The sequence below is a fragment of the Varanus komodoensis genome, unplaced genomic scaffold (assembly GCF_004798865.1).
Source record: "Varanus komodoensis strain SLA01 unplaced genomic scaffold, ASM479886v1 scaffold9, whole genome shotgun sequence".
Classification (NCBI taxonomy): domain Eukaryota; kingdom Metazoa; phylum Chordata; class Lepidosauria; order Squamata; family Varanidae; genus Varanus; species Varanus komodoensis.
The window spans coordinates 33,245,690-33,257,571 of NW_025336598.1; the positions used below are offsets into that span (position 1 = coordinate 33,245,690).

The 11,882-nt window shown below is 42.5% G+C and overlaps 1 protein-coding gene across 3 annotated transcripts in view; it reads right to left on the reverse strand.

Moving 5' to 3' along the window:
- TANK (TRAF family member associated NFKB activator) overlaps positions 1–11,882 on the reverse strand; it is a 115,218-nt gene that overhangs the window by 18,339 nt on the left and 84,997 nt on the right. For all 3 annotated transcript variants that reach the window (XM_044417600.1, XM_044417601.1, XM_044417602.1), the window contains 2 exons: positions 7,551–7,659; positions 3,178–3,308 (listed from right to left, as the gene is read on the reverse strand). In XM_044417600.1, coding sequence (XP_044273535.1) covers positions 3,178–3,308; positions 7,551–7,659 — 240 coding nt within the window. The remainder of the gene's footprint in view (positions 1–3,177; positions 3,309–7,550; positions 7,660–11,882) is intronic.

The following is an 11,882-nucleotide window of genomic DNA, read 5'->3' on the forward strand; positions in this document are numbered from 1 at the left end:
TGGCCTGGTAGGTGCCAAGTTAACCTTGAAGCTCTAGCAGCAAGTGACTGGCTGACAAATGAAACCAGTTTATGGAGCAGAGAAGAGATGAGTAAGACCCTTTAAAGCAAAGACCTGGAAGTAAGATCCACAGAAATTAACAGGATTTATTTAGAAGCAGTACTAGGAAGAACTGATCTGCTGTTTCTAGTTTGTTTAATGTTTCTCGTACATTATGTTGCCATTATTTTTACAACAGACTTATAAAGTAGGTTGGTTATATTATTCTCTCATAGCAGATGGGGAACTGAAGCTGAAGGAGTGTGGCTTGTATAAGGCCTCCTAATTCATGGTCTCAGCCACTGCAGTATCAAAGTGTTAGCTGAACATCTGTGTGCTATTGCAAATCAGACCATACTTAATAGTTTACAGTAGAGCAAACACCAAGTTTTTTTTTTTTGTTTACAGAGTAATAAGTCTTGGGCAGCATTCTAATCTCCTTTTTTATTAACTACTACAAACAAAATCTTTTAGTATGCTGTTTGTATTTGAGGATGAAATTTTCTGTTTTCTTTCCAGTTTTTAATTTCTGAAGCAGTAATTGCACAAGCTTGTTTAAAGGGGGAGGGGAGGAGCAGGGGGGAAAATCGAATGCTTTCCTCTCAAATTAGATTTCTGCAATATAATTATCAACTGCCACTAATTTGACAAAATAGGTATTTTTTAAAACAAATTAACACATGTGGTTCAAATTTGCTTAGTTGACAGAAATACAATGTTCTGAACTGATTTTTTTTTTACAAACAAATCTTAAAATAGACTTTCACAAATGATGCTGCTATAGATGTGCTAACCCAGATTAGACTACTGCTCTGGCAAGCCAGTTGGCTTTACTCTGGCAGGGTTTCTCCAAGATTTGTTTTAGTCTACCTTCTCCCTGATCCTTTTAGCTAGGCATGCCAGAGATAGCACAGAGGAATTTCTGCATGCAATCATCTCTTCCCCATGACACCATTATGTTGCTTAATACTGAGCCTCCTATTATCCTTTCTGCACCTAAATAAATGCACAACTGACAAAAAGGCGAAAAGCAACAGGAACAGGCTGGACAATGATATAAAGCTGCGGTGCAGCACTGTGGCTCCCCAGATGTAGTTGCTGGACTCCAACTCCTGTCATCCTCAGCCCACATGGACAGGGATGAAGCAACTGGAGTCCAACCAATCCTCAGGGATGCAGGTTCCCCACCCGTGCTGCACAGGTTTGTGCTGCAGCTCTATTGCTGAAGCTATGGCTCTGGCCTTAAGCCCTGCCTCGAAGAGTTGAACAAGCAGACAATCTTAACAACAAAGTACAAATCCTTCCAACAGTTAAACAAGACCAGAACCCTCATGAAAGGATCCCATCCCATACAGTCAGACTCATGATTTGTATTTATAGCCAGCCAGAGCAGCAAACATTTGCTTGCATCTTTGGGCCTGTAAATGCCGTCAGAGTCACCGCTTCTCACTGTTCCGGGTTTGCCTCCATTTTCATGATAGCAGAGTTGTCCAAAAAGTTAATAGGCGAGCCTATTACCCTGATAACTTTGGGTCCTGGCAAGCTGTTCTTTTCTCTCATTCTTGCACAGTTTGACCTGGTTTGCCCAATCACCACAGTGGGTTATGCCACATGCCAGTCATCCTTTCAAATATCTAAGCTGTAGCGATCAATCCCCATGGTTTATCATAATCTGAAAACCTGGTGGGAGTGGCTTATGTGAAAGCTAAACAATGCTTGCATAACCCATGGATATTTTACAGTAACAAAACTAACAACGTTAAATGAGAGAAGGCTTACCTTTCCAAGCTGGTAGTGAAAGATATTTGTGTATTTCGAGAAAGTTTAAGTGGCTGCCAGCTTGGAAAAGCTGATCAATGTCAGCAGACAACACTTTAAAAACGAGTACCAAGGGGCACTGAGGAAAAGGCACAAGATTGGCTAGGAGACACCCTAACAACAGAGGCATTTTAAATAAAACTGATAAGGCCATGGCACCTCTGAATGATTTTCTTTTTAGTTTTACAGGATATTCTATGAACTATAACTCTATATTCTATCTATTCTGTGATTTCAAATAGCACAAGCATATAGACAGAGCTAGAAGAACTAGTATATAGGAAGAACTAGAAGTGAGCATTCACACTGCCTCCGTTTTGTAACTCCTTTATTTCTAATCCTACTTGCTGACTATTTAAGAATTATTTTTAATGAAAAAGAACCCCAAGCCTGGAATTCAGCCTTTCTGAAACTGGTGCTCTCCAGAAGTTTTGGACAACCTGGCTAACAGTCATCGATTATAGGAGCTGTCAACAAAAACAACTGCAGAGCCCAGGCTGGTGGAAGCCGGCGAAACTGGCTATGTGTGCCACCTGTGCCAACTGAAGATTTACCATCAGTATAGCAAGTGTAAGAAAGGTGGCATACTAGAAAAAGAATATAACCTTCATCTTTAAGGGGGGCAGCTTGTACCCACACCAGCATCCTAGTTCCTCCTACTGTGGTTTAGCATGTTTGGTGCAATGACAGCTTTCATCTGCTCAACATGATTTGAACGGGATAAATAAACATCATGCTGGATCATAGTGATTTGAGAGCTGAATACCTGATTTTCTACCAAGCTTAATACTGAAGAAAAGAAACCCACCATCCAGTAACAAGCATGTATTGGCTGCACTTGAGTATCACAGTAAACCATGTTTGTTGTGATGGAGACAAGATCGCATGAGCCTCCGTTTCTCACATTTCCCCACTTCTCTTCCCATCCAGAGTGGGTGGAAAGTGGGGACTGTAAGTTTCTACTTTCATGTTTATTCATTGCAAGTTAGTGTGTTGTTCAAACATATTAACTGTGCTTAATTTTAATTGTGGTTTGTTGCAAAAAACCAGCTTCATAATGAATGGTCTGAAGTTGGCTTCTGCCAAAAAAACCATGGTTAAGATTAACTGGCTTGTCCAGTTTGGATGACAAGTCAATCTGCAGTTAATAAAAATAGAAGTGAAAGCTGCCACACTCCTTGCTTATAGTCACACAGTAGAGGATGGAATACATTAGCTGAGTCTTGAATAAGTTCATTGCTATTCCAATAAACCATGAGTTATAATGTCCAAATAGGACGGTTAAGTATTGCTGTTTATCTCTTATGAAAAGCACCCTACCTTTAAAAACTTCTCTCTTTGCAATGCCAATCTCAGTTTTTCGTGGAGCTGATCACATTCTACATTCGGTAAGGTACCATTTCTTCTTGCTTCACCATCTTCAGGTACTGGAAGCTGACTGCATGCATTAACTTCAAAATAAAGAACCTTTGTTTGAGCATTGTTTCAATTAAAAACAATCACCATGTAAACATTGAACGTCAATATATCATGTGGTTTTATTTAATGCATGGAATCTAGCATGAAGCCAACACTGTAATCCACATTCTGCAAAAATATTAGCTCACTGCTTTCTAAATAGAAGGCTCTTGCACAGATAATATACAAGAGTTGGCCAGAAACGTATGGATAATTTTTAATCACTTTTATTTGAGCAGATTTGGTAAAAAGCCTGAAATCTGTTAAACCTAATGCTCCATGAACAGTAATAGAGGAAAAAAAATCTGCCAGCTATTTCAGGAGCTAGGCTCAGGGTCTGCATGAAAGCCAAAGCCAACTCTCCCGAGGTCCCAATTTAGCCCAGGGTTCTCCACATGAGAAAAGGCCCGTTCCTCCAAGCACCAGTTGTTTGGCTGTTTCCTGGCTGTTATGCCCTTTCCCCTCCTAAAAGGTTGAAATACCTCTCCTAAGATTGAATCACTAACAGGAAGAGCATTAAGCTTCAATATATGGGTATTCAGACCTCAGCCGTTTTGCCTCTGGCCCTCCTGTCACTGGAATGCCCTGGGAGAGCTTCTCCAAAGTGGGCTTTGGTCCTGCAGCTGAAAAAAGTCCTCCACCCTTGATTTATCTGAAATTCCGGTTTTTGCAAATTTGCTTTGATGGCCCTTTCAGTCATGCAGCTTTCTGAAGGCCACCTGGCACATTATAAAAACTGTCCTGACCATCCAGAAAACTCCTTGACAGTTTAATCTATGTGGTATTACTGCATGCCTCCGGAAGCTCAATGTGAACAATATAAATGCACGCAAACTGTTGGCATGGCATTCAATGATTTGTGAAACAATCACAAGACCTGGCCAGAGGGACAGAATTCTTCACCCAGCTGCTCTCACAAGGCTTGCGATACATTATATGAACATTTTTCTGTGGACTGATTCAGTGGAATGTTATTTTATGTGTGCATGTGCAGACATGTGTGCAAGTATATATTATGTGTACCACCCTGGGTCCCATTTTCTATTAAGAAAACAGACATCTTGCTACCATATACTCTGTTTAGGACCATTTTTCCTGCATGGAGATACTCTTTGCTTTGGAAAAGACACGTGCATGCTAATATTTGAAGTGCAACGTAGAAGTGCAATGTAGTACTCTGATGAGATAAGGTGTAGCTGCATGCGCATGTTCCTTACTCCCAGGGCTGAATCAAGGGACTGGGCAGCAGTTTCAGACTTAAGCTTAACTGAGCATTGAATTGCAGCCTTGAGAAAACGATATAATCTAGCAAGTGAAAAATATCATGTGACTGGAGTGTTCTCTCTCTTTAAAAAACCCTCTGGAATCACCCAAACCCTTCTTTCCCCATTCTCTTTAAAAAACCCTCTGGAATCACCCAAACCCTTCTTTCCCCATTTCTCTTTTCCCGTTTGTACTCAGTATTTATTTCCTCATTTCTTCCCCTGTGTTGTTTTTAGCCTACTGCACTTCCTTTTTCTGCCTCCGCAACCTTGCTGCCCCGACAAAGCTTCTTTCCCTCCAAGCAGGGTTGGATGTGAACTGAGCTTTCCCAGGGCACTGTTCCAGCACCTAGTGCTGAATGGCCAATCTTTTACACTGTCGCTCCTTTTAAAGCAGTACTTCTTAATGTGCTTTATTAATAGGTGTATCATTGGCTGTACTGTTTTGCTTTCATTATGCCATCTTGAGAACTTGGCTGTAGGGCAAACAATAATGATAGTGATAAAGTTACAGCATTTTTAAAGTGACGGTCAGCTTATGCAGTGTGTTTACTGATTGATTTTTTTGTTATTTACATTTATAGCCCACCTTTCACTTTTTCATGTATATGTACACACATATCAATAAAGGAATATTATTGTTGTTGTTAGTCGCGAAGTCGTGTCCGACCCATCGTGACCCCATGGACAACATTCCTCCAGGCCCTCCTGTCCTCCACCATCTCCCCAAGTCCACCCAAGCTCACACCAACTGCTACAGTGACTCCATCCAGCCACCTCATCCTCTGCCGTCCCCTTCTTCTTTTGCCATCTATTGTTCCCAGCATTAGACTCTTCTCCAGGGAATCCTTCCTTCTCATTAGGTGGCCAAAGTATTTGGGTTTCATCTTCAGTATCTGGCCTTCTAAAGAGCAGTCAGGGTTGATCTCCTCTAGGACTGACCAGTTTAAAAAACGTTAAAACCACTATTTAAAAAAACCTTCAATCCAACACACAGTTTTCACTATAGGAGGAAAACTCCATGATCTCATATCATTCTTCTCCTTCGAAAGGTCCAGGTAAAGACTTGCCAATGACATGCATACAGCAAAGGTGCCAGACACACCTTAGAGCAGAGGGGAGCCTACAACCTTGGGACTACCACTCTCATCCACTGAGGTCCTACAAAACTTCAAGTAAGGTGGTTTTGACAACAGCACCTCCACTTTAAGTACCTCGGATGATCTACAGGGAAGCCCTGTTCTTTCAGTTATTTGGAAGCTTTATATGTTTCATTGGGCTGAGAAAAAAAATCAGTTTCCTATCACTACTGAGTAATCACAACCACTATCTGTTCTTTGGCTCCCAAATCAAGAGGCCAGAATTCCAACTAGGTTCGAACCTTAGCAAGTACAACCTGTTCATGGCAAGAAATGGATGGACACACCAGCAAGAAAATACTTCCCCTCAATGTCCTACTCGGGTCTTCATCTCTCCCTCCTTCCAAGAGAAAACTTGCATTTTGCAAACATATTTGTACCCTTGCCATTAAACTTCCCAAGAGCCAAGTCTCACTTTCAAAGTACTTCAGCAATATAAATTATATGAACAAACTCAGGATGATACCAAACTCACACACAGACACACTCATCAAAGAGCATTTAGCTACCAATCTTCTGTGGTAGCCAAACTCAGTCACTTTCACAGTTTGAAGGAGAGGTGCAGAACCACTTGGGGCCTGAGAGACAAATGTAGTTTTGCAGAAGCTCTTATGGGCCACATTCCAGCAGTGGGCAGAAAAAAAAAGCACAAACCCAACCTACATAATTTAGCTTAAAGTAAAGCCCTAGGGGAAGCATTTCAAGCTTTTAGAATGGGAAGGGAAGGGGGGGGGACCTGCACAAATGCTGAGAACCCCTCCCAATTAATATATGGTTGCAGAAGAGGAATGTGGCCTTCTGGGGAGCCCCAGGGGGATAGCTATGACCTCTAAGCCTATTGCCCTAAGCTCCTAATTTAATGTTCTAAATCCAGAAATTGTCTTCCATTGTTTTAGCTTCAAGAATCTTTTGGTGTATTAGTGTAGAGGCGGCAGCAGCTGAAGCAGCAATTAAGTTTTGAGAGGGGGCACTTTGAGTGGAAGATGGCAGGCTGGGCTCTAGTCCCACATCCCCTCAGAGTTATCTGCCTGTGAATGCCATTCTCTCACACATGCTCTTTTCATAGAGCCATCCACTTTAGGTTGGAAAACAAGAATCCAGCTGGCAGAAATCTGGAAAGCCCAATTCAGTCCTGGGACCAACTTCTACTGTAATATCAAGTGGACATTTCTCAACCCAGCTATAAACACACTCATCCCAACCTGGAAAGAGAATCAGCTGAGGCTAAAACTCAACATGATCCTTTGCATGTTCATTTAAGAAGTCCTTTTGCACAAAAAGGTATCTAAACCACAGCATAACATGTAGATAAGCACTCACATCTCCTGGAAAACTGTGGAAATAACACATGGCCAACTATACAGAACTGGTGGTGCAAGGAAATGAGGTGTCAGAATGACCAAACTGCCTGCATTCCTGGGGTTACTTGCCTTCTGACACTGTCTTCATACATCAGAATCTTACGCAGTCGAGCAAAGACTACAAATTATTTTTGCAGTGGAATTTAGAAGTGAAGAAACTCTGAAGGGATTCTCCTATCAGTTTGCATGTTTTTCTGCTTGCCACATAGATATTACCAACGTTGAAACATCAAAGTGTGCTTTATAATTTGAAGAAGAAGGAAAGTAAGCAACAAAGAATCTCATAGCACATTAACATGTAACTGTGGTGGCATATCTTTTCCTGGATGCACAAGGGGGGGAAAGCAATTTGTGCTATTCAGTATTGTGATACTCTAGGGAAATTCTCTGGATCATGGCCAGAAAAGTGAGAGAGAGAGAGAGAGAGAGCGTGTATGCATGCACATATACACATACGCATGAAAAGTACCTACCTCTGTTGGCGCTCATAGAAGACAACTGTGTTTTGAGCTTTGCGACAATGCTCATTAGAAAGTCAATTTGTTTCTGTTGTTCACGTATCTGCTTTTCATAGCTCTCTGTCTGTAAAGATAATTAGAAGTCATTTTGTGTTGCTGAAAGGCTTTACTTCAGACAGGTACAGAAACTACCTATGCTATGTTATTAGCAACCATGCTTGCTCTCGCATGAGTCCACTATGCTAGTTTCTTTTAACAGTGCAGGTGCAAAATATTCCTGTTTAGATTCCCCCCCATGTTTTTGTTCCTTGCATTTTTATCTAACCCTTTCTCCAAGGGGCATATATGGTTGCTCATTCTCCTCTCCTCTTCACAACAATCCTCTGAGGTAGATTAGGCTGCGATACCTACCCGAGACAGTGTTTGGCTCTAGGGGTCTATTTCTTCACACAATGACACCACATCCTTCCTCTCTTTTAGAAATTAAGCACCAGACAGTTTCCAACAGTGGGCATTCAGAACATCCCCAGGTATGCTGTGACATCCCATTACAGCAAAGTAAGGTGTTAAGTTTCTTCAACAGCCACATAAATTATTAGGGGTTCTAGATAACAGAAACTTCACAGCACAAAGAATCTATGGCTGAAGAAACCAGGGTTTGGAAAATCAGTGTTTTCAGGTGGTAGGGAAAGACCCCCTTTTCAGAAAATGCTCATACCATAATACATCAGAGAGTCTACTTTCAGCTAGACTCAAAGTAAAGCAACAAGCATCATTAAAAATCTAAAGAGGTCAGCACACTCTAGCAGCCAAGATGACCTCAGGAAGCAAGCGCAGAAGAATGCAGTGTGTGTGTGTGCGGGGGGAGTCACTACGACCCAAATTGAAAATGTACAACAGCAATGTCTTGTCAACACTTCTGCACAGAGCACAGGCATGACAGCTAAAACAGACAGAAAAGAAGATGCTTTTGACAGTCCGCAGGCACAAATGATTCTTTTAGAGTCAGATGGCAGCAACAAGTTACTGACTAGAAGATATACTTGACAACCAAACATCCATTTGTATCGAGCACCATCTGGCCAGCGTGACGCTGGTTCCTATGCATTTGACACCGCTCTGATCTTCGGAGACTAGCAACACAAGTGGCCAACCAGCAGCTTCAGGATGCAGCTGTTGGTGGCACACTGGCGCATGCACCAAGAAGCAACTGGGGCCATGGAGCAAAGGAGGGGGGCAGGAAGAGGGGAGCCATAGATCCAAAAATGACTTATGTCAGTCACCTGCATTACAAGCATGGGTCAGCTGCACATCCATGCTCCTTAGGAAATTATTTCATGTAATGTCTCTCCACCACACAAGTTAGATGGAGACACCCTTCATTCTGACAGGAAAATAAATCCCTTGTCTAGCTGTCTGTGCTAAGAAAGCAGGCCATAGGCAGAGATTGTGGAGTGACCCTGGAAACACTGAATAATAATTAAAGTATAAAATACAGGTGGCTTAATACAATTAAAAGATACTCAGTTCTACCATCTGAAGAGGGATTTTGCAGTCCCTCCAACCACTAAGCAGTACTCAAATGGGACTCAACTGACTTTTCAAAGCCTAGAACACCACCTAATATTCATCTCTACCTCTTCTAATGTAAAAACATGTTTTTCCAGACTTCTGCTCTCTGCTGCCTCAGGAATCTATGCACTTTGGCCAAGGTAGGATCCGAGTCACAGACCATCTTTGTGTTTTTCAAAATGGAGATCATTGCTTTTCTCTTCCAAAATGCACGGCTAGGTGTAATTTGATACCTGCAACACCTAGCCAAAGTTTTTGACTTTTCTGTTTCTTCTCTTATCCTCTGTTATATGTACCTCTAAGCCCTAAAAAGAGTTTTGAAAAGTTCTCAAAAGCTTGCATGTTTCTATGGAAATTTAATTGGCCCTAGTAAAGATATCCTAAGGAAACCAATCCTGACTGTTCTGGACAGAAGGACAGATACAAGATGAAGCTCAAATACTTTGGCAACTTAATGAGAAGAAGGGGCTCATTGGAGAAGACCCTAAAGCTGGGAACAATTGACAGCAAAAGAAGAAGGGGACGCCAGAAGTTGAGGTGGCTGGATGCGGTCACTGAGCTGGTGGGTGTGGGGTTGGGTGGCCTCTGATGGATGGTGGGGGACAGAAGGGCCTGAAGGAATGTTGTTCGTGGAGTCGCAAGGAGTTGGGCATGACTTTGTGACTAAACAACAACAACAACAAAAGTAAAGATATTTGTTAACTGTGCATTTTAGAACCAATGAGCCATTGAATAAAGATTACCAGAATTCTGTAAGAATTCTCCTTATATCCCCGCAAGCAAAAGAAATAAACCCCAATGTTTTGTTGCTGAAAAGTGAAAATTCAGAGAGGGAGGCGACCTAGTCGTGAGGTGCACAGCCCTTCTGTATGGACAACACACTGTGTGTTCAGCCATGGCAGAGTGTCGTGCAGTCTAAAGCTAGCACGGTTCCTGCAGGGTGATTTTTTTCATGAAGAAGCCACTGTAAGAGCCCATGGCTTTTTTAAGGGCTGCTGATATTCATGGTGGCTTGTCATGCCAGCCAAACCAAGCAGGGTGATTTTGTCATGGGTCAACAGGAATGGCTGGAGAGCCACTGGACAGGCAAACTCCTCTGCTGGCTTTCATGATCTTACTTGAGCTGCTTCCAGACTCCTTCACCAGATGGCCAAAAGGCACTTGGAGGGATTGGTTTTCTGGCTTGTTAAATTTCTTATTTGAAAATATAAAATGCAATACCAAAATACATTAATACAGATTAAAAAATAACAAGAAAAATACAAAGAACCCAGGAAAAAGAAAAAAAAACTTAAAAAAAAAACATTTAGTGCACCCCTCCACCAGGACCTTGGCTACATATTAATTGATTACTCATTTCCTTCTTCTTTTCCTTCTTCTGTATTTGACCTCTTTCAGGACTACCCCATTCCATCCAGAACTGTATAAAATCATCCAAAGTTTTGATACCCTTCTCTTTTATTAACACATATTCAATAAACAACCCCCAAATATCATTGGAGGGATCGTTACCGCATTGGTCACCACTATTTTCCATTTTTTCAGTGCTTTGGGAATATGCAAATAGGGTGTTCCTTGTTTTTAATTTTCCCATTCCTTTGCAAGGATGTGGTTGTCCAACAGGCTTAGTCTTGCCATGTCAGCTTCTTTAAGCACAAACGTGTGTGTGTGTGGGGGGGGGGCAGAATACCTCCGTGCTCTCCCCACTTTCAGCACTTCACTTGAATCTTCAGCAAGTCCAGCAAGGTGAGTTCCTGGCTCCCCTACATTTCTGCAGCTCCTTTTTGAAGCAGTTACTGCCTTCATTACTGTGCTTTGAAGATTTGTTCTTTGTTTTAACTACCAGGGATATAAATTTAAAGTAAATGGAGGGGAAATTTGTGCAACTATAATAACTGCTCTGAAAAGGAGCTATGTCAGGAGCTGGGACTTGGGTGCTAGGAGACACAGCAAAGGCACTGGGACACGGGCAACAGAGCTTGAGGCAAGACAGACTCCAAAGTCCAGAAAGCAAGATTCAATAGCAAGTCCAAGTCATAGAACCATCCAGTATCAGGAACCAGAGAGACACATTACATCAGGACAAGGAACTGGTTACAAACAATCCAAGGGGTGAGAACCAGGAAGACCAACAGAGGTGCAGACAACCTGAGGCAGGACAGCTGAACCACACCTCTGAGGTGAGACAGCGGGGCAGGACACAGGTCAGACAACAGGCAGGCACTACAGCAAAGGGGAAGATGTGTTGCTGAGGCCAGTTCTGGGCTTAAGAGCTTGCTCTTCTTTCCCCACAGTTCCTGGCTGGTGCTCATCAGGCGGCTGAGAGCTCCAGCGGGGCCTGGCACCAATCCTGTGAGTGCTGAGGTGGGCTTTCTGGTTCTGACCATCCAGCGAAAGCCTGGAGCAGCCCAGAACCTGACAAGCTGCAGAAACGGCAGGAGATCCATTGGTCTTGCTGGAGACACGGCTTTGTGTTGGACGAAGGGAGGACACCTACAAGTTTCAACACTGAATTGTAGGATGATTATCCCTTCCCACCCCATGCCCCCTTTTGCTACATTTACTATATTGCCCCCCCCCCGCTTTTTTTTGGTGTTTCTGACAGTTGAAACACAGAAGGAAATTGGCAAGGCTCTGTCTGTCTGACTATCTTTTTTAAAGCTAGGTAATGAGGTGCCTGAACTGCCCAGAGAGCTTTAGCTATTGGGTGAGATAGAAATGAAATTAGTAAATATACCAAGACAGTGGGGATGGATGAGGAGACAAAATGGGTTG